The sequence below is a fragment of the Macrobrachium rosenbergii genome, chromosome 10 (assembly GCF_040412425.1).
Source record: "Macrobrachium rosenbergii isolate ZJJX-2024 chromosome 10, ASM4041242v1, whole genome shotgun sequence".
NCBI classification, from domain to species: domain Eukaryota; kingdom Metazoa; phylum Arthropoda; class Malacostraca; order Decapoda; family Palaemonidae; genus Macrobrachium; species Macrobrachium rosenbergii.
In genome coordinates, this window is record NC_089750.1 from 63,660,807 (window position 1) to 63,684,991 (window position 24,185).

The 24,185-nt window shown below is 33.9% G+C and overlaps 1 protein-coding gene and 1 long non-coding RNA gene across 23 annotated transcripts in view; one reads left to right on the plus strand and one right to left on the minus strand.

The window, feature by feature from the left end:
* Positions 1-24,185, minus strand: part of LOC136842702 (monocarboxylate transporter 14-like) — a 215,425-nt gene that overhangs the window by 18,950 nt on the left and 172,290 nt on the right. For 11 of the 22 annotated variants that reach the window (XM_067110377.1, XM_067110374.1, XM_067110375.1 and 8 more), the window contains 9 exons: positions 21,947-22,133; positions 20,028-20,248; positions 19,222-19,374; positions 18,881-19,067; positions 18,511-18,677; positions 17,486-17,708; positions 9,503-9,628; positions 6,817-6,942; positions 3,229-3,359 (listed from right to left, as the gene is read on the minus strand). In XM_067110377.1, coding sequence (XP_066966478.1) covers positions 3,229-3,359; positions 6,817-6,942; positions 9,503-9,628; positions 17,486-17,708; positions 18,511-18,677; positions 18,881-19,067; positions 19,222-19,374; positions 20,028-20,248; positions 21,947-22,133 — 1,521 coding nt within the window. The remainder of the gene's footprint in view (positions 1-3,228; positions 3,360-6,816; positions 6,943-9,502; positions 9,629-17,485; positions 17,709-18,510; positions 18,678-18,880; positions 19,068-19,221; positions 19,375-20,027; positions 20,249-21,946; positions 22,134-24,185) is intronic. The other 11 variants (XM_067110384.1, XM_067110380.1, XM_067110379.1 and 8 more) reach the window with 2 other exon arrangements.
* LOC136842707 (uncharacterized) lies at positions 6,824-9,824 on the plus strand. Its single transcript, XR_010854309.1, has 2 exons — positions 6,824-6,963; positions 9,446-9,824. It is a non-coding gene; the product is annotated as an uncharacterized lncRNA (long non-coding RNA).

Consider the following 24,185-nt stretch of genomic DNA (forward strand, 5'->3'; position numbering starts at 1 on the left):
TTCTCCCTGCTATATTTCTGCCCACTACATTTGCTGCAAACTGTATGAGAATCATGTGAAGATTTGATTAACTGGTTTTTCAACTTTCGCTACAATAGCAAAACTAGTTGAACTTGAATCAGACGTAATGTTAACCAAAGAACTAGACAAAATTATCGTGAAAGCTAATTAAGCTTGAAGATTACTCAAATAAGCGATAATACTTCACTGAAATCCAGCCATACAACTGAAAATCAGTAAACAAAAGCTGCAGCAAACCCCCGATACTACTCGAGAGCACGGCAGAAACAGAATGAGGTTTTTTGCTAAGTCGTTTCCAGTACTCCCATTAGCGGGCAGGGCTTGTCACACCTACACTAACTATTGAAGTGCTACTGCGATTTTTTTAAATAAGGGCTGCTGTGTGAATTAGAAACTATAGCTATGTAATTACTTACTAAGTTACTTATATAAAAACCTAATTTTGTGTTTCATCATATTCTCATTATCCTTACAGTACGCCCAAACAGCAATTTAGGCCAGGTGACAGAATTGCTAAATATTTCAATTTGGTGATAAACACCTGAATGGTCCAAGAGTGCACTTGGGAACTTGTGCGTCAAGAGACCAAGGCTCTGGAAACTAATACTGTTAGTTCACAAGAACCTGTTAGAATATAATATAAGGTGCTTGTATCTGAAATATGTTGAGTGACTGTAATTGTAGACACTTATAAGTCATGTAAGACACAGGCTATTAAATCTGTAAGTGTACATTTCTGGAATTGCAACAAAAAAAGGATGAAAGGAAGAAAGTCAGGATGGGAATGATTCTTTTGTCATCTGACAAAAAGTAAAACTTGGCATACCATGATTACCGGTCAATGCAAGTGTCATTCACAGGAATAAATGTGTGACTAATCACAGTTAGACACCAAAAAGATTTATATCCAAGGTAGACACTAGGGACAGGGAAGTTTAAGGTGTAGAAATCACACATCACTTTCATTAAAGACATTAAAAAGACTGATGAATTAGGTAGAATGGTATATAAAATTTAAGCCAAGTCCTGAGACCTGAGGGATACAGTGCTGAAAGGGAAATTGAGAGTATAAAGGTTTTAAAGGTGTAATGGGAGGAAAACCTTGCAGTGCACCATGAAACAATTGTTAAGAGATGGTGGAAAGTAAGATCGAAGAAAGAGAATATGAATGGAGGTACAGTAAAAGGAACTGAAGAGATTGCAGTAGTGGGCTGAAGGAATGCTGTCAAAACCCTGAATGATGCCTGTAGTACACCACGTGAAGTGATGAATTAGGTATTGCATAATGAGGTCCTGATAGAATAATGCTGACTGATGCAATCCTGTACAAGGCAAGCATTCTACCAAATTCTGACCAGAGCCATTGACAGCACTGCAGACTTCCAGAGTGATGTAGGTAACTGTTGATCAAAGTGTCACATACATTGTAGTACTATTACTAATCTGTCTTTTAGGCAAAACACTATAGAGTATGAGGACAGGCAAAAGACCACAAAATTGGGCATACGTGAGTATGTATAAGGTAACTGAATTTAATTGATAAATTTTCCATGTATAAATCTTGCATTTGATGTTGAAACGTCACAAAAACATGGCAGAGGAACTGCTGGGAGAATAGCAACCCTCTACTTAATTTTTTATGGGGTTGAGGCATAAGTAAATGTGCTATACACTGTGCTCTTTTGCTTAAGTCATATACAATAAACCCTGTAGGGGGTAGTGCCATCAGTGCACCTCATGCGGTACACTGTAGGCATTGCTTAAGGTTCTTTGTAGTGTGCCTTCGGCCCCTAGCTGCAACCCCTTTCGACCCTTTAACTGTATTTACTCCTGTTACACCTTTTGAAGCTTTTACTGTCAATTTCCATCTCAGCACTGAACGACCTTTTAGGTCCCAGTGCTTATGCCTTTGGCCTAAATTCTATAGTCAGTTCAATTCATATACAATAAATGCACAAGAAAACAACATGACAGTGGCTAAACTATACCAGGAAAGTGATATATTTTTTGGTTTGATAGCTGAATAAGCCACTGCCTGAACAACATTAAATTTCACTAATTAAAATTTTGAAGTTTCTTGTTTCACCTCTGTGACAGGAAAACTTTTAGGGAAAGGACAAATAATTATTAAAAAAAAATTTAAAGAACAAGACTGTCCCAAGTATCAAAGGCCAGTAGTCCTGAAACATGTTCCTCAGCATGTAAAACCATTTTAAAGACTAAGAACTGGACAGAACAGAAATAGTACCTGTGATAGTATACTCAAATTAACCATACTCCATACATCAGTGATTAAAGCTACTGTACCAAATAAAAGATAAAGTTTCTATACAGCTATATATTAAAATACTTTAACAAAGATCCCTTCTTAACATTTTCATATAGGTAGGTAGTGCCTACTATGTGCATCTGTGTGGCACACTACAAATAACACCAGAGCTCTTTGTCTGCATTCTTCAGAATTAGCTGCATTGCTTTTTGTCTTTTAATTTTCATCCATTCCTATATGCTCTATTTCCACAGCTGTCAAATTAACCTTGCCTTCCAGAATTTTCACCTTTTTTTTTTTCTAAGAACACATCCTTTGGATCTGCCCTATAAGTCAAGAAATATAATTCGGTGGTGCTTTTAAATTACTCTGCAGTCATAACATTCTCTCTCTCTTCTGCAGCACTAGGGACCAATGAACTGTACAATTATATTATCTAACAGATAATACTGTGCAAGCACACACGAACTACAAAACAGTTGTTATGATGTGTAATACATTTCACATATTACTACACACATACCTTGTGAGGGATCCTATTGTTGTTATGCTTTTTTTTACAATAATGACTGGGTTAAAATTATGTTACAGAAATTTCAGTTTTGCAAATATGTACAACTTTGTCATCAACACATATAAAATGAATTCCACACAATCTGATTTCTGAATGCACATCATGCTGAACAACTATAGATAAAACATTTTCAGTTCATTTCCTACCAACAAAAGGTAATTTACTACCTTCTTTTATGACTGAATTTTATAATTTTATTTATTTTAAGAGTTGTGAGCTCATAAAGATTTAATAAAGATTATTTGTAATGATTCGATGTTGAACCATTAAATAACAGTACAGACACAAAAGCTAACTCACTTATTCATTTATCACATGATAATATGATAAGACAACCACAAACAAAGGACATTTCAGTACTTACTGGCATTTCATATTTACTGTAGAAACGTTGTACACAGGGCACAAGACAATGAAGGATGGAACACACAAATAAAAGACCTCCAGCTGAATAGAAGGACACATCATAGCTCTTGGTTGCATCATAAATGCTTCCTGTTGAGTAAATAATGCTAAATTAGAAGACCAGAAATCAGTACTTTGAAACATATTTCAGTATTTCATTTCTTAAATATCTGATATAAAACAGAAAGATATAGTGTATTTTATAATGCAAACTTATCTCAAAGTGCAAAGGATATGAAAATTTCACATACCATTTATCAAGCTCTTTCTCATTCCACTTGGAATAACATTCACACACATTCTATATCTCATCATTATGCATATATAATAATAAATCATACGATGCTTACAAATGCAACCTCTTATGCTCACTTCCAATGTGCATCCATGTCACTGCTAAGTATCAGGCTTGTCTTTGCATAAATTTGGTACAACAGTATTGTTTCATAAAGGGGCAGTCCCTATGGAACTGCCAAGGTAACACTGTGCAAGTGTCTTAGGGTTATTGTTCTCCTTGACAAATCATATAGTACAGTACTAAATTAATTCAAGCTACATCAAATATTTTGTAAACTTTCATCAGTCACAACTTTTGTGCTATGCTGTCATTTCAAAACTGGCATATTTTAATGTCATCTCTTATGATGCCAGGAAACCACTGAAGTCAATCCATCAACTTCAACTCCCTATATATGTGTCATGCTAAAAACTGCACAAGGCTAATGTCTATATTTAACTCTGCAGATTAAAAGTACACCTCATGCAATTTACAAGCCCCTTTAATGAAACCTATAAATAAAGCCATTTGTATATGTAAAATTCTGTTATTGCACATGGATTTATAAAGTCCATGCTTTTCCCATACAATTTATATCCTTTAGTAGTTCATAAAGAAGCAAGAAACCCTTGATATGTCTAATCTTGTACTCCATTTTTTTTTTCTCATATACTTTTGACAATGGTGAAAGTACTGTACACAGTTCATCTGTATCACTCAGAAACAGGGTACAGTGCTTCTATGTCAGATTATGTTCTGGTATCAAGGAGGAAATGAGGACTGAGAGAGAACCATTTCAATGGACTACAATTTAAAAACTGCCATAGAAAGGAAAAAAAAAGTCAACAGTCAAGTCAGGTTAATTGAAGTGTTCATGTAAATGGAAATGTACTTGTGACATGCTAGGTGAACCTTGTTTAATAAAAGGCAAACAAAACCTTACACATGTGCAAGAAAGACACTTGGCAATTTTGAAATTAAAATACTGCCCTCATACTTATGCAGCCAAGCAAAAAGGGTATAACAGAGAAGAACATTCTTTTGGAATACAATTTTTTCCAGACTGAAAGAGAAACTTGAATATGTCCTTTTTTGCAATGATTTCCCTCTCCATGAACACATTTGTGATTAATTTTTATGTCTTATAATTACAATACTTACAGAACTTTATGGAGATTGTTAGTAGCTCAAGGGGTAATGCAATTTATTTTAAAGACTGTGCAATACAAGAAAAGCAGTAAATATGTGGAATTTTAAAAATCTACAAATTAAATACTTATGGGGAATCAAATTAATCATGACCCATGTTATTATATACTGTGCTGTCCAAAGTAGGAGTGTGCAATACAGTTCACTTCTTTGTAATTCAGCAAGCTGTTAAAGGCTAAACTGATGAAACTATTATAGCTCTCCAACTAAGCACACTAAATACTTGAGACTTTCAGTGAAGAAATCCTAGCCATTAATGTTGACTTACCTGAAAATCCCTGGTCATCCGCTATTTCCCTTTCCAACTAGAAATATGACCGAGCCCATGCCATACAGGATAATTACTAACAGTTTATTGATAAACAATAATTTAGTTACACAAGATCTTGGCATTAACACCATGCAAATAAAAGCTGAAATAACAAACTCCATTTGAACCAAAAAATGTACACAGCTTGTCAAAATATATATCCTTTGCCCAAATCTTCAATATAGTTGTGCATGCTGTACAATGAGTATTACAGGTACATGAAACTGAAAGGAAAGGATAGTAAATTTATAAACGAACAGTGGTTAGTTGGCTGAAAACTTGTTTTTGGGCTTTTAAAAAACAAAGTATAATAAATTACTAAAGCCTTGTAAAGCTCATTATGAACAAACATAACAGAAAGATTAGTTTTCATTTATATTTAACAAGATAAATAGGTTTTAATATTAATTAAATTTCCAGTATATCAAGCTGCACTAATGCATTATTGCATTATTGCAACTACTGCATGTGTTTCCTTGGCCCTATATTGCATTCCTTCTCATCATGAACAAAAGCCACATCTTTATTCAAATGTTTGTTGAAAAGATCTAACTGATGAATATATTTGAATATACAGTATTATGTAAAATAAGTTTAATAAAAGTCAACACCAAAATTCAAGGGTATAGTGAAATAATATACACTTGTCTTCAGAAATGGACATTATCTTCATGTACAGTCGACCTACGGTATTCGCAGGGGATGCATACCATAACCCCCCACAAATAGCTAAAATCCACAAATACTTAAGACCCCTCTAAAATGCTTGTAACTGCCTATTTTGATAGTTCAGATACCTAAACCCCCTCAAAAAATGCTTATACATGAGTATTTTAATAGTTTTATCACAAAAATATATTTACAGTAGTCACAAAAATATGAAAATACAGTAATTAGTGAATATTTCTCTATGAAAAATACTGTGAATAGGCGAATTTTCCGAGAATAATGTGTACTGTATATACATTCCACAGAAAAAACTGCGAATAAGTGAAGCTACGAATCTGGAACCGCGAATAGGCGGGGGTCCACTGTACACACACAGGATGTCAATTACAAATAACCCATATCCCCATATCTTGGATGAACTGCATAATAAAACATAACTGCCTTGCAGTCAAATTAATGGGGCTGCTTGTTTTCATTATCATAGTATCAATAAAAATCTTGCCTAAACATCTTTGTCTTTATGCAGGTAATACTTTTCTTACAAAAACAAGGAAAGTAATTCTTATTAGTTATATTCAGAATGTACAGAGTAAAAATAGTTTGAGACTATACCAACCCTTAAGTTATATTTATAAGCACTTTACGCAGAGCATGAAGACTAAAATAATAACACGGAGGAATATATTTTGACAGCTGCATTCTTCATATACATCAACTTTGTTCTGCAGCCAAACTTATAAATGACAGACAAGATTTAGTAATGCTACAAATGTAAACACAAACTTTCTGGAAATACAAAATCATTACATAACATAAGTAGATCCAACATTGCTAATGCAAATGCAAAATTGATTTATTCACAGTGTACTACAAACTTTCAAGATCAAAACTGTGAAAGAGGTGGATCTACTAATGGGAACACACCAAATACAAGGCAGAAATCAAAAGCATCAATTCTTAACTGTTAATGTACAATTTTCTTTTTCTTCTGTAGAAACTCATGATGAATTGTAGATGTTGGGGCATGGCGGGTCATAAGCGTTACCCTAGGACTGTACTGCACATCTCAAAATGTTACCTACCTGCAATTGGTGCGCCCACCATTGAAGCTGATCCACGGAAGAGAATTAGCAACCCAAAGGCATTGGTGAGTTGGGACAATCCAAGGAGTTCCACCAGGATGATGGACGAAAGGGAGATGTAGGCAGCTGTAATGAATCCCCTCTCAGGTTAGTACCAATATATCTTGCTTCCACCTGCCCCTACATCTACAGTAATACCCGAGTTACTGTTGCTGTTAGCATCTAAGAACTGATGTTACTGCTGCTGGTTTCTCAAAATAATGATGTACCTGAAAACTTTGCCATTGGGAGCACATTTCTGACTTTAAAAACCAGCTTAATTGGCTGGCTGAAATAACTGGCAAAGTAAGATATGTGCTTCCAATAAACAACTCCAAACTGCATAAAAATGTTTCCAACCTTTGCTATTTTCTTTGTGTAATTTATATCTTGAGACAATATTGCATATTGACACAAAAATTACTGCAGTAAAAGGTGAAGAGTAAACTTCACTCGGATAGAGAATATTCTATTTATTTTACCAAAGTGATTACCTATCTTGGCATGCTCAAGTATGACCAGACTTTTTTTACAATCTAATTACAGTATGTGAACTTTTGCTAAAAAGGCTTCACAAATAAAATTTCACTTGACTGGAAGTTGGACAGAATACTGATCATAAAGAAGATATTGCCTTTCGATATAGATATAATAAATGTACTGCATTGTACTCACATTTATAGATTGTATACCTATTATTTATTACTGTGTTTAAAGAAATGCATACCAATGTTGTCCAAAAATGTTTATGATAAAATAGCCTTTTTCTCTTCATCACTTCAAAGCTACAGTGGCAGAATATACTAACTACACTTTGCTCTTTGAAAAAAATTTGCTGGAGGACACTTGAACTGCCTACAAGATATAATTTCCTGAACATGGTATTTCTAATTTATACACAATACAAACCTCAAGTTTTTAACAATGAAGAACTCTCAACAAGTAATAATCATATGAAATTGTACTCTTGACGTGTGGGAAAAAGCTCATTACTTTTTGTTTAATGAAATTTGAGCTCTGTGGTTCTTCTTACTCTTACTGCATGAACATTTCAGTCTAATGCTAAAATTTTCTGGTGCATATCAATAACAAAGAAAAAAATAGAAAAGGCTGGATCCATTCACTACATAAAAATTCAACATTCCCTGTTACTGTATAAGTACCTTGAAGGAGACGATGAATACAACAGACTTTTCAGTCTAAAACTACTGCACAATAGACTGAAGTTTACTGTGCAGATTAAATTAACTGTAATTAGTACAATTAGCCCGACTGAGAACTGTGCTGCAGGTCAGGCAGCCACTGTCATCCTTAAAATCATGTCACCTGTTGTCAGCCATCAGCTGGAACAAGACTGGAAGCACTCCATAACTGCAGTACTGATATCCCTTTACAATTCCCTTTACAATTCTGCACTAATACAGAAGCACACTGATGCTTTTACAAATGCTTGATATTGTACATACTTCAGCACCAAGAATACAGGATCAAACACCCACATCAAAAGGCTTTGGACCTGAAATGAATTCTGATAACTATTGAATATTTTTGTTGTTGTACATCTTTTGTCATCTAACAAAGATTTTAGAAAATGGGGGACTAACAGTTTAGTAATGTCCAAATTTAGTAATGTGGTATATAGCCCAAAACAATTCTTTTGATATACAAGAAATACAGTACTATGCTACATAATGATAAAACTTTTATCCTCAGCTCCTGGAATATTAAGTTATTATGAAGGCTCTCTTCCCGATCTCTAAACCTCATCCAAGGAAACTTAAATATGTTTTGTCCCTATCAGCTTGTTCCCTAGAAACCCCCTGGTCCTAGAAACTGCAAAATATGCTTATCCTTGATGTCAGTTCAATATTTTGTGTAGCACTTGTAGTACCCTCATTAATGCAACCTAATATACTATGTATTAAATATTTATGGATATACAATATCAATTTTTTACCTTAGCTCTCCTCCATAGATGACAAAGAAAATGCAAGAACAAAAATGTTCAAAAGTGAAAACAAAAAAATTGGAAGCAAAAGAACAAATAATAAGATTTAGCATGAAAACTTCCTTGCATCTGTCTTCCTCTCTAAAGCTAAATACAGCAGACAAATTCAACAAAAAAAAAAAAAAAAAAAAACCCAACATGGCAATACAAGGTAAAACTTACCAGAACTGTAGACTAAACTTATGTGAGTTGTGCTTTTCAAATATGCTTTTTCAAGTTCAATCGTAGTGCTGTTTGTAAAGATGACAGCCCAAGCTTACTCATGTCAGTTTTAAGTGACTGATAACTAGTGTCTGTAGGAGTTGATATGGTGTATGTTTTTTTCTAGGCAAGTCAACTTAGTTTAGTTTAGTTGAGTAACACCTGGTGAGCACCATACAGTGCATACAATTCTGTCATGCTTTGGTCATTATTAAGTCAACATTGTGCTTAAGAATTCTAGGTCATAAGTCATGCAGAGGTCAAGTCTGAGAAGCAAGATGTAAAGGAGCAGAAAAATGGTTATGAGTTTGTAAGACCAGCAGTATCATCACCACCACACCACCAAGAGAAGGAACTTCTCCTTCTACCATTCTTTTTCAGAGTACCCTACCCTGGTCACCTGTGCTCAGGGGGTTGGTAGGTGGGTGGAAAGGATACCTGATACTGGAGGGCCCATGATTCCGGCAAGTCCACGGAAGATACACAAAACACCAAAGGCATTGACGAGCTGCCTGAGGCCCAGTAGATCCACTATGATGATAGAGGTGAGGGCGATGAACGGAGCTGGAGAGTATCACAGAGAGGAATAATTGTCTATGAGTTTGGTGGGGTGATTTATATGCTAGATCAATGAAAAGAGGATTGAATTTTTATATAATGTACTGTATGATATTATACACAGTATTTATGTATAAGTGATTTCAATGTATTTCTTTTGTAAACAAAATATTGTATCTATGCAATTATAAAAACCAATATGGATGTGAATATATCATTGCATTCTGTTTAAATATTGTGTTTAAAAGAACAGGAGATTTAAGAATTAAAACTCAACATAAATTTCCAAGACATACACAGACATACGAGTCACAACATGTACACATACAGAAAAATCATATGCGCATGTTTTGAGTCTTTACATTTATCATCCCACAAAGATACCATACAGAAAAACGAAGTCAGTTTTTTGCTAAATTTCAATGCTCAATTTGATGAAAGACAGAAAGTGCATTGGTGCAAACTGACAATAGGTACATCCTGTAATGTATATATATTGAGTTCAGGTAACTTTGCAAAGTATTCTTGTAGTACCAAGCCAATGTTTTCATCCATTTATTAATTTTATTTCATTAATTAAACTCAATACAGAATGTTTGGACTAGTATTTAAAACTATAAGAACTAAAATCATAATAATTGTATACCAAGGAAATTAATGAATTTCAAACAGTGCAATATACAGTGTAGTAACATTACACGCTTATACAATATCAGTTGCATGGCCATTTAAATTTATTTAAAAATAAAGATGTTTATCACTTGAGTTTAACAATGACATTTTCAACAATAACACTGAATGTACTTGGTGTTTTCAAGTAAGTAGCTGTACCTACTGTAAAATACAGCATGCCATCAATGCAGTTGCAAGAGAAGACTGTTCCCAAAATTAAACATCATTTAAGCAAGTCGTTTGTTCACTAACATACAGTACTGTATTTGCTGCAACACACAAATCACTTGAAACTCTGAAGCGTATGTCTCTAAAAAGTCAGTTACACTGGTTAAAATAAACAAAATTCATTCTTAATAAGGTCAGATTGTCAAAAGGAAAATATCAGAGACGAAAGGTAACAAGGATAGTACTTCTTTACAACTTGCAGCTAAATTGTAGGTTACTTTAATTTGATCTGTCTAATTAAAACTTAAAATAGGTACCATATTTGTTATATGTGACTTGACTTCAGGTTTATGATGTAGCGTATACCCTTTACTACATTGTTAACACTGCTGTAATATCCAGGCAACAAGATGCAAATATATAATTTTTACGACAGCAGTAAAATATTTAGATTTTACACCAAAATCACACAAACTTGCAATAAATCATTCTTTTCATTGTTCAAAAATTACAAAATGTCAAATCCATCTTAAAGATTGGCAAGGAAAATGTAGTGTCAAAAAAAAAACCTATGGTAAATCTTTAGGGTAAAAAGAATTTTTTGGCACTTGACCGGCCAGCTTCTATGAAGAAATGCAACTTCATCCCCATACATATGCACAGTATAGGCTTATAGCTGTTCAAGACATTATCCTATTTGTAAAAACCATGGTAAAGAACAGTTAGTCCAGTCATGTTACAGCCTGAAGATCTGGGTACTGGTAAAGGGGATTATGTTTCCTTTTGCATTGCACTGGACAACTTGAACATGCCTAAGATTTTTATACATTCATATATGAGCATCTCCTTGTACTTTTTTCCTGGTGTTCAGTTGTTTAAACGAACTGTTAAATGTGTGAATATTGAAAAAATGTTTTGGAGGGGAGAAATTTGACACTTTCTTCAATACTGTACTAATTTTCCTTTTGCCCTACTGTATTACTTTCAATTGTTATTTTTTAACATATAAGGTAGTTTGCTAGAAAGTGAGTCAAGTGGAAGACAGAGAGCAGCACAGCCAGGGGAAGGAGGAATTGTCCAGAATATTTAGTTTTATGGCTTCAGTGAACACTAGATTTAGCCTTTCATTGTGCTTCTAGAAATTACCAGCTCAGTGGTCTGGTTAATCTAGGATATAGTTAACTTTTTCTAGAAATTACCATTCAGCAATGCTGAGATGTTATTTATGTTTCCTTATCTTCCAATCCCTCTCTCCCAACTAAGAAACTTACGTTTAGCTGGAGCTCAAGTACACCAAGGCACCTATAGCTCCTTCCCATAGGATTTCTGCAATATAAAACATTCAGTAGCCCAGTTGACTTATACACACTCTTTCATGATATGTACATATTCCCAAAAGTTTGAATGATGTAAATGAAGTACACCTATATAACTGATTTTGTTACAGCTTAACTACAGTACTGTACATCTTTACTACTCCAAGTCTAATATTTCTGAAGTAAGAGAGGATGACAGTCTGCCCAGGTCTAGTGTGTTTTACAGAAAATTATTCTCCTGAGCCAAATGTGAATAAAAAGGACTTTTTGCCAGAAGCTGACTAACATTGCATGTGTTAACATACTATTTTCTCAAACTACTCATTTATACCATGAAATTTACCTAAATGCAAATATCCCTATTTACTAAGACTTACAGTACAGGAAAATTAGATCTACAGTATTGTGCCTTACACTGATGATCTTGGTTGTACATGGTTCAAATTATAAGGCTAAACTTTTGAATTATTCTGTAAAATGCACTTTCTGTTTTGTTCAGCTAATCCAACCTTCAGCAATGCACAGGTTATACTAAGATACTGTAGTTGTAAAGCAATTTACCAACACTATTCGTTGCTTGCACTCAATGCTGGTAAAGAACCACCTATCTCAAAATTATTTGAAAGCAATAAATAAATGTTGGGTAATGACAGAAGTAACCTATATATAATACCACTACAAAATATCAGTTCTGTACGAAGTTTGTGTGACTCTGGTTTTGTAACTCGAAAAGGGAGAGGTTTTACATGAAACAGCAATCCAATAAAATCATACATAATTAAGGTTATCAAGCACATATGACCTCTATGTAATAACTCCTATGACCTTTCGTAACTTTATGGGAGAAAAACTGAAAGGTTAAAAACGAAAAGAAGTTAAATATGTCTCAAACTTCCAGGATCCAAACTGTGCATGATGGGTATGTTAAATGTGACAAAAATAAATACTGTACATGTTTCAGTCAGTGAATTAGTTAATTTGACAGAAAGAAAAAGAAGAGCACAGGAAGGATTTCACCCACTACTCAGCTACCATGCAACTGTGAAGAAATTTTGGAAATTTTGTTAAAAAAATCTTGTTTTGTTGTTATTACAAAAAGTGAGTGAAGGCAATGACCAAATGAGAGAGAAAATCTGAAAGAAAATTAGCATATGAAAATTTTACCACACAATAGATTCGCTATCATTAACAATTCAATTTCATTTACTTAAAACAACTGTGTTAGAACAAACTATTCTAAAAAACATCGAGTTTATGCTCCAAAATAACAAGGAAATATAATTTTCTAAGTAATTGTTCTAAGACTCTTAAAGAAAAATAAGTAGATACATACTCAAGCTAGATAAAAGTAATTTTTATCAAATTAAGAAGTAGGAAAGGAGCACAGGACCCTCTAATTTTTACCATAGTGAAAAATGTGAAACAAACATCCAAAAGTGTACTCTACTAAAAAATAAAAAAGCATTTGAAACTATGGTGCAATATCTAAAAAACTACTTATATAAATTCTAAGATTTAGATAATGGTCTTTATGGTTGAACAAAAAATTACCTCCATTAATTTTTGCATAAAAGTTTTGCATATGCTGACTAATTACAGTAAATGACCATAATTCACTTTTGTTACTGTGGTTTTAATTCTAAATCTTAATATATAATTTGTAATTGCCAATTTTTTTTTCAAGTAATAGGACTGATAACTGTACAGCACCCTTCTTCAGGCAGAATTATCACCTTCTGTGATAACACTTTTTGAATGGTACAGTAATTTTAAGTTGTTCAGGTAAAAATTAATATCTGAGAAATAACATTACCTTTGGTCATTACTATAATAATGCCAAACATATCTTACATGAGATTTATAACAGAATAAAAAAATTCTTGCAAGAAAAAGAAAAGTTGAAAATGAAGCACAAATCATATTCTGGGTTTAACTGAAGCACAAAATAATAAAGCTGTACTGTGAAGTAAGCAATAAACAAGAGCAGTAACATCCATCTTCCTTCTCTTTGACAAGTAATATATGATACCTGAAAATTCTAATAATCAAAATGTAGGAAGAAATGTAGATTATTGTATCCACAAAAAAAAAATGTACATTTTGTTTAGTTCTCCAATGCTTTCTCATTCACTGAGATGCAAAGTACTGCCTCATCATCCATCTAAAGAAAATTTATTATTTCTTTGACACATTAACAAAACTGGAAAAAGTAAAACAAAACGGGAGAAGCATGAAAATATTCTCAATGATCTGTGTATTATGAAATACCAAAGATTAGGAGGAGACACTGGATAACGCAGGAGCATATTTACATTTAAGAAATGATGAGCTATATGTACATGGTATTTTGTCTCTTGACATAATCTGATCTATCACAGTACTGTATAAGTGAATCATTACAAGTGCAATTGCCAAAACAGTATATGAAGTGTTTTCAGCATAGATTCTATTTTACTGAGTAATTGGTCTGTAGCTGCTGTGTCCAAACAGTAAAATCAGACCAAGGAAAATACTGTACTGCCATTTTAATCTTATAAAATATTTTGGTTGTTGGCGATATGAAATACGTTTACCACATAGGAGGGTTCTGTATATAATAAAATTTATACTGTTGTATATTCAACTAGGTACCAGCAATACAATTAATTTTTTATGTATGTATGCACTGTAATCATTGGCATATTAATAGTTTAAACTGCAAAAACTATTTTTACTTTGGATAACATATACCCTTTGCCAAAAAGAGAGAAGACAAATAATATGGTCTCAAATAAGCTCACATAAATTATAAAATTAAATAAGGATAATTCTTGCTGGAACAAATAAATATGTGTATTGAATTGTTAAAGTACTCATAGAAAGGCTAACAAAATGTTATAGCTGTTAAAAAAATGGTAGCGATGAGATGGATGTTTCAAACAGGACCAAAATAAAACTTGGAGAGCTTAGACACCATTTCAGAAAGTCAAGATAGTCAAAGTAAGCAAATGTGGGTGCAGATACAAGCTTTTAGCTTTCCTAACCTGTGACTGTGTTGAGAAAATGCACATAAAAAGAAAAAGCAAGGTTTCTGTTGATATCAGCTCAAATATGATAAATAGTAACTCCTCGCTTTTTATGTGAATACTAGACCTTGCTACCTCCATCTAGATAACACTTGCTTCTGGCAGTAATTTAATACAGATACACCCAAGGGTTAAACCCAGACTAGAGGAGTCCATTCCAGTTTTTCAACATTTTAACATTTTCAATAAATTTGTAATATCTTTACCACAAAATTAAATCTGCCATCTTTCGGAAATTGTCTGAAAAATCAATATAGCATAGCATAAAAGAAAAGTCTGGCAGTTATTTTCAGCTATTGTACTAAAAAAAGGATTTTGACAAAGGAAAAATCTATTTCTGGGGAGGGGCCTGTGTCACCCGGTGAAATAATCCATTCAGCACTTATTTCTAGGTAATTCCGTTGCTAGATACCAGAGAAAAGCTAAATGTAAAGCTGGGGTTACCACCCCAGAGCGAGCTCAAGAAATGGAGTCGTATATGGTAGAGGGTGAGATTGTCACAATCACGGGACCCTGCCTATAAAGATTCCCAATGTCAAAAGTCCCAACGAGAGAGGTGCGATACAAGCCCATGCACTACTCGCGGACTGTACACAAGGCAACACTAGCTGCATTCCATGTTAGCACCCACCCCACTAGAATGATGTTTATCATTGGAGGAGAGAATGAAAAACAGGGTGGGTCACGGGTGACACGGGCCCCTCCCAGAAATAGATTTTCCTTTGTCAAAATCCTTTTTCTGGATCGGGGTCCTGTGTCAGCCGGTGAAATAATAACAGAGAAATAAACATCATTCTTATGCTAATAAAGACTTAAAACAGAGACGTTGAAAACTAGGAGAATTCTACCTTGAACATTAGTAAGGTCCTCTAAATTCATGTAATGAAAATAATGTAAGTGGTCACCGTCTAAGATCATGAGCTTAGGATTGAACCTGAATAGGCTTGTATTAAGAAAATACTTTCTGCCTAATAGCAGACACGATGTACCCCACATCGTGTCTGCTGCTATTAGCAGAGAGTATTTTCTCTAATACAAGCTATTCAGGTTCAATCTAAACTCATGATGTAGACGATGACTACTATATTATTTTCATTACATGAATTTAGAGGACTATGTTCAAGGTAGAATTCTCCTAGTTTTCAACGTCTCTGTTTTAAGTCTTTATTAGCATAAGAGACGTTGAAAACTATGAGAATTCTACCTTGAACATTAGTAAGGTCCTCTAAATTCATGTAATGAAAATAATGTAAGTGGTCACCGTCTAAGATCATGAGCTTAGGATTGAACCTGAATAGGCTGACACGGGACCCCGATCCAGAAAAAGGATTTTGACAAAGGAAAAATCTATTTCTGGGGAGGGGCCCGTGTCACCCGGTGACCCACCCCTGTTTTTCATTCTCTCCCTCCCATGATAAACATCATTCTAGTGGGGTGGGTGCTAACATGGAATGCGGTTAGTGTTGCCTTGTGTACAGCCCGCGAGTAGTGCATGGGCTTGTGTCGGCACCTCTCTCGTTGGGACTTTTGACATTGGGAATCTTTATAGGGCAGGGTCCCGTGATTGTGACAATCTCACCCTTTACCATATACGACTCCATTTCTTGGAGCTCGCTCTGGGGGTAGTAACCCCAGCTTTACATTTAGCTTTTCTCTGGTATCTAGCAACAGAATTACCTAGAAATAAGTGCTGAATGGATTATTTCAAAATTAATAAGACTGTTGTTTTTAATTATCAAGCTACCCAGTTTTACAGGTTCCCCTGTTGTTAACATACTGCATCCCATGAAAGATTATATTATAAACTACGCTATTAGAACAATTTCTTCCTGGTTTGTGCAACTCTATCCTTAAATTGAAGCTTTTTTTTTTTTTTTTTTTTTTACCATTTCCAAGTGTTTAACTTTATATAATGGCTACTGCATATGAATGGTATTTATAATCACAGAAAGAGTTCTTATTAATTCATTCCCAATTGCTGTGATTTGGAAATGTATATTTTCAAACAAGACAACATCAATCATGCTATCTTTTGAAAAATACTTCTAAGAGCAACCTTAAAAAGTAATTTTCTGTCTTAAACTTATGACCACATCACTGAAGATTAGTTCTCTAAAATAATCATCACGTGGAATGCTATTTACAGTGTGCAGTGCCTTGCATTTATTCTCTTTGAGAAAATTACAGTACTGAGTAAGTTTTATGAATGTCAAAAATTTTTTACTTAGTGGTCTACAGCCTGCATAGGCTATTGCCCAAATGCTCGCATTATCCAGATGGAAGTTTACAAGGTTCCATATTTACAGCCAAAAAGAAGCTTAACCATTGTATGAATTTGACAGTTGTATCTTTAAAATATTGAAATATTGTACTGAAGAAATTGAACTTAGTATGTAAATAAAAATATATATATTTAAAAGTAGCATTCATGGGCCAAGAAAAATTATGAATTGCAGTCCAGAAATTATAATGAACTCTTTAATTTATGTTTTTTAAACAGGAACAGACATCATAAAAAAGTTTCTCATAATTCACACATTGGATATTTAGTTTTACATCAATACAGTGAATCATAACAAAATAGCAATACTGTACTACTGTATGTGTACTGTACACTGAAAAACAAAACAAAAAGTACTCACAGACAAAGAACCCAAAGAAGAGTGCAAGAGCGATAAATGATCCATATGAGTATGCCAGTGGGGTGAGGAAGACACAGACGCCAGACATAACGATGCAGATATTGTTGATCCACAGAGCACTCACACAGGGCAAATCAGCAATTAGGCCAGATAAGACTCTGCCTACAGTATTGGTAATTCCAATGAGGGATATCAAGAATGTGGAATATTCTGGGTCCACACCCTGTAAATACAAAATGGATTTTATACTACAGGAGCAAATAATGGAGAAACTAAAATTACAGTCAATTCAATTTGTTAAGTATACTTTCCATAAATAAAATACCTGTACAGGCAATTCTAAATGAAAGAGTTATTAAAGCTGTTTTTCATTAAGAATGCAACAACATTTGAATGTTGACATTCTAGGAATGTACAGTACAGTAGTTTTTCCTTAAAAATGTCCAATATTTTTCACCTGTGTAATCTTTCACTCTCCAGTGACTGGAGTGAACTACATTTCATTTTTTGTAGGGCACAAGACTTCAAATTTAGAATATAACTTGAAATTATCAGGTAAGGTAGTAAATCAATTGGAAATGTAATAAATTCTTCAGTAACATATTTTAATACTGTATAAGGAAGGCAACACTCATACTTCAAACAAGAAATTGGTAACTAAAACAACTAAAAACTTAAAACATAATTCTTTACAATGATCAACTTCCCAGTGTTTGAAGTGAGTTTTCTAGGTATATTTCTGTGGTTATCAAATTATTCTTTAAGACAAATCTCATAAATATAAGAATGATTCAGAATTATTACTTATTAATAACCAATCTTGGTTACTGTATACACAGGCACTGACCGAAATATTGATGTTTCGGTAAGTGTACTCAGGAAGAACTGCAGTAATAACTGAAATAATGCTATACATATACAATCTTTCTTGTGCTAACATTTCTTAATCATCTGATTTATAGAACACATTAATTAGTCTATCATGCATTTTGTCTTATGAAAATGGGAGCACTGTACTTATGTACCTTTTCCTGTGCAGCAGCTGGGAGGTATACAAATGGAGTGTAGAAGCCCAACATACCAAACAGATTTGCAATTCCAATCATAAGGAAGACTGGATTTTTCAAAAGTGAAAAATCCATCATTTGGCTGAGAGTTCCCCGCATAGATTCTGGCAGGCATGAACAGCAAACTAATGGGAGAAAGAAAAAAAAAATACAGAATAAATACAGTAAATTAAACCTAAAGTACTGTACAATATTCTAGAACATACAGCAGTAATTTTCCAACAGCTAAGAATAAAGTAACAATTAATAATAGATTTTAAAAACTGTAAGATTAATCATACAAAAATAGAAACACATATACTCGTATGCAAATTTTACAGTACAGTACCTTTTTCATCCTCAGGTCCATCAATTGCATCCAGAACAACCCTTGATGCGCCAGTACCCTGAAGGTTGAGGGCTGATTCACGATATGATAACATGGATGCTTGAGATTTGAATTCCCGTAAATTTGCAATGCTACCAGAATAGAATATATCTTGGCGTGACATTGGTCGAAGCATCATGGATTTTTGCTGAAATGAGAAACGGAATGATTAGTCAGTATACTTTCCAAAAATAAGATGCAGTATATATTTCATTATATATGTAATAGAAAATAGGTTTGACATTATAGTTATGAACTTTATATAATTATTAAATATAAAAATGTGAAAATAGTGTACGTACCGATGCACGTCTCTGCCTAAGTCCTCCTACTGCTTCTACATCAAATGAGGCATTGGAACTGACACGGCCATAGCCAGAGGAAACACGTCGCAAGTCTTGAGAACCCAGCCCTCTGAGATTTGTTGTAGAAGCTTTTGGTGTTGCTGGTATAACCTAGAGAGATTGGAAAGGATTTTGCAGAGCATAAGCAATGCAGTACATAAAATCATACTGAACTAAGCTACACGTGCTTTACATGCATCTGATAGAGACAGCAAGGTTTGGCACCTTATATCTTTCAGATGCCAAGAGGTCATCATAACAAGTGTGCATGTTTGTAAGTAAGATTTCCAATTACAGTACAGTATTCTGAATTAATACAGCAAATCCAGTATCAGAAATTTTTACATCATCATCATTTACCCTGCTAATATTCTTAAAATACTGAACTTTGAAGTTGATCTGAAAGATTTCCTTACCAATATGGTGAACTGACATCACATGCTTGAGGAATTATTATTACTACTGACTAAAATATCTTCAATAAAAAATAAAAATTACAGTTTACATATTAATAATGTTGTAATTATTTCATATCAAAGATTCAACAACAGTTACAAACTAGTCCACATGATTAAATGACTTACAGTATACAACTGGTACAGTATCTAAATTTTGATAAGTACCTTATAAGAATTAAATCAATATTCCTGCAATGGGGCAGTCTATCTTCATCTTATTTAGAGTACAAATATTACAAACTTTAGAGAAAATATGAATGACTTCAAAAGATCCACCTGGTACATATTCAGGAAATATCCTCTTACCTTCATCTGATTAGCAATGTCGACTTTAGAGAATCTTCTTTCAAAATTGGGAACTGAGCCATTTTTGGGGATGAACTTTGAAGGGTCTCTAGCCATAATGGGCTGGGAGCAGTTACGTGGGAGTTTTGTTGCAGCAGCTGCTGCTGCCATTCGGACTGACACTGCTGGAGGCTTGGCTCCAGTGTTGGAACCATTAACTAAACTCATATTTTCATCTGCAACTGCGAAAAGGAAATAGTGTAAAAAAGCATTCTGAGAGTAACTGCTGAACGCCTACCTCCTTCTCAGAGAATTCTGAATAATGAATAATAATGAAGAAACCTACGCTTCATGCACTGGCAAATAACTATAAATTTTCTCCTAACAAGATGTGTTTTTGATACATGAATGCTCCAGTAACAGCAGTCACAAACTTGATGTTATAAGAAATGGCTTAAATGGTTATGACAGTTACAATCCTTGGCACTATATCATCTAAAAATGCTTCATTAGTGGAATAAGAATACCAAATACACAGTTAGTCTCTTTCACTTTCAAAACAGTAATAAAAAACTGTAAATGTGACGGACATGGGCATACAGACAAATGATCCTTGTTGTAGGATAGAATACAGAATTTAGGCCAAAGGCCAAGTGCTGGGACCTATAAGGTCATTCAGAGCTGAAAAGGAAATTGACAGTAAGAAGATTGGAAAGGTGTAACAGGAGGAAAACCTTGCAGTTGCACTAGGAAACAATTTTTAGAGAGGGTATAAAGTCACATAGAAGAAAGAGAATATGAACGGAGGTACAGCAAAAGAAATGAGAGAGGTTGCAGCTAGGGACTGAAGGGACACTGCAAAAATCCTTAAGCAATGCCTACAGTTCACCATGTGCGGTGCACTGATGACACTACCCCCCTACAGGGGATCCTTGTTGTACATCTGTGCACAATGCTCTACTTTTATACCACGTTCATTGAAATCCCCTCAATTGTGTAGAGTTGAGACGAAAATGTTTAATGACAAATACAATGATGGACAGACAGATAGAAAGCCAACTGGACTCCCCAACCCCGCCTTCAAGCATATTTAGGCATGATGGTCTACCTCTGTACTAAGTTTGACTGCAATCCCTTCAACCATGTATGAGGAGCTGCACAGACAAGATGAGCATGATAGATGAATGGTCTTTCTTTAAACACATCTGTACATAATGGTCCACCTTAGGATATGTCTGAATAAAATCCCTTCAACCACGTAAGTGGTGTTCAGTGACAATGCAACCAAAACATACACACTGACAAACAGACAGATGATCTCCCGTCATGCACAAGTATTAATGATGATCTACCTTTACACAAAGTTTGGAATTTGGACAACCATGCAGAATTTGTGATGACAAGATGTGTGATGGATTCACTGATGGACAAACAGGTTATCTTTCTGTGGACTATGGTCTACCTTTATCAAAAAGTTTTACTGAGATCCGTTCAGCTATGTAGGACTTGTGATGACAATATCAAGTGTCACAGGCACAGGCAGACTGACAGATGAACATATGGAGAGATAAATAGTCCCCAAACTTTGTCACTAAGGGACTAATACACCATTGGGAAGAAAATTCCCAGAAGCAAGGACACAAGAGGCAAGATGGTAGCCCGTGCTAGGAGCAGTAATGTTTGATGGAGCCATGCACTCATTCATTTGTTTTGTTGAAAGGACTTAATCCACAACATATTGCAACTACTTCATCAGAAATGCATGAGAAAACTGATCCCAGGCATTTTTGAACGATGAATGTTGCTTTAAATTTGGTTTTAAACCATGGAGTTTCAATGGCTATTATGACCTAAAGATGAGAGCATTCAATCTACTGAACTACATTCTTAAAATACTCTAAGAAAACAAAAGATATTAAAAAAAAAATTAATATGCTAACCCTCTGGTTGATCTCCAGGTGAAGTATTATTAGAAGTGTCTTGGGCATGTGATGCTGCTATGGGCGATTCTTGTTCTGGAGGTGTGCTTCCCTGGGTCTCTTGGATTGTTGGAAGTGCCAAAGCTGTTCCCACAGGTGTGAGGTATCCTGACAAATTAAGCTGGGAATGCACTCCAGGATCTGCATTCTGTCAAGAGTATAAAAATGAAAAACTTATAGTAAGTAAATTTCTTGAAATAAAATGTTAAAAAGATAACCTCATAGGCACTGTACAAACCTTAAAAGCATTGCAATTAGACAATTTCTTAAAAGATACCTGTCGAACAGTTAATGGTTGTACTGAGTAGTATATACCCTTTCATGCACTTGTATTATAATAATAATAATAATAATAATTATTATTATTATCATTATTATTATTATTATTATTATTATTATTATTATTATTATTATTATTATTCTCAAAATTTTACAAACTCTTACAGAAAAAGACAAAAAGGCATTCGCTGGAAAAATGTCCACAGAATAATCCCCATACACAAAAAATAAAAGAAAAAGATAAAGCAGGCAATATATAAATATATTAACATGTAAATCAAAACAATTTATAAAACTTTCTACCTACACACAAACTGCAGTACGAGGTTCACTGAGTAATAATGAAAATAGCTGCCTTCAACTAATGGAAGAGGAACTTACACTAGCATTTGGTTTGCGGATAACAAGTATTTGTTTCTAACTTTGTGCTACTATGAATCAATACTTTAAAGTGAATATACAATGCTCAGACTTGGAAGTTTTCAATCCTCTTGTTATAATCTTTTCAACTAATATTTTTAAGACATTCTATTCTCTAATTTATTTCTGGAGGCTCTCCCATCACAGAGAGAGAGAGAGAGAGAGAGAGAGAGAGAGAGAGAGAGAGAGAGAGAGAGAGAGAGAGAGAGAGAGAGAGAGATTCCCAAAATATCATTTGAGAAATGTAATAACATCTCATGCCCAACATCCGTTAACTATGAAATCCTAACCATGACAGGAGTCTGACATCTCAAAACCTGAACTCCTACCTAAATAAAAATGTCTTACTCAACATAAGGCTCAGAGAAGATGAAATGTTAGCCATATACCCTTAACAGCTGCATGATTCCATATACCAATGATTTAATCATTAACTGAATTTCGCTAGCTCTGTATTTTTATATACCAATAATTCAATCATTAATTGAGTTTCATAAGTCCACAAGCTATACGTTTCCATATACTGTAAAAAATAACTGTATCATTAATAGGATTTTACAAGATCTTTTCAGACATTAATTGAACTTCATAGGCTATCAAATAAGGTAATACATAAGTTACATAAAAATCTGTCTCTACTGACAGCATTTATAGAACTACTTATCTCTTAATAGCTAGTCTCCATCCTTTACGAGATATGAATTCTAGAGATAAAATCTAAATGAGACTGAAATTTCTTTTCATTTCCTGCCACCGCTTCTTCAGGATCAAGTTCTACTCTGCTCCATTCTTCATTTTCTTGTTTATTTCAGGCCTGAGCTAGAAAAGGGAATTTAGCTATTTAAGTAGACCATCCCAAGGGCCTCTCCACAAAAAATCTAATTTAAAATACTTTTGAACATTAACCTATTTACTACACCTACTCTAGTTTTGAGCATGCTGCACGCTCCAGTTTTCTGTTATATCAATGGAAAGGAATAGGAATACAAATATATTTATATGTATATATATATATGTGTATATATATAATATATATATATATATATATATATATATATATATATATATATATATATATATATATATATATATATATATATATATATATATATATATATATATATATATATATATATATATATATATATATATATATATATATATATATATATATATTAACTTTATCACATACACAATTGTTCTGTGCATTAGTAGAATTACTAAAGGACCTCATTCAAACTGGATGGTATCTAATGGAGTTTTAATTCAAAAAGTTACAAGCTTTCTTGGACAAACAGTCCACAGTATCAAGATTGTACGGATACTTGATAATGTGGACTGTTTGTCCAAGAAAGCTTGTAACTTTTGAATAAAAACTCCATTAGATACCATCCAGTTTGAATGAGGTCCTTTTAGTATATATACATATATGTATATGTATATATATGTACAGTATATATACACACATACAATATATTATATATATATATATATATATATA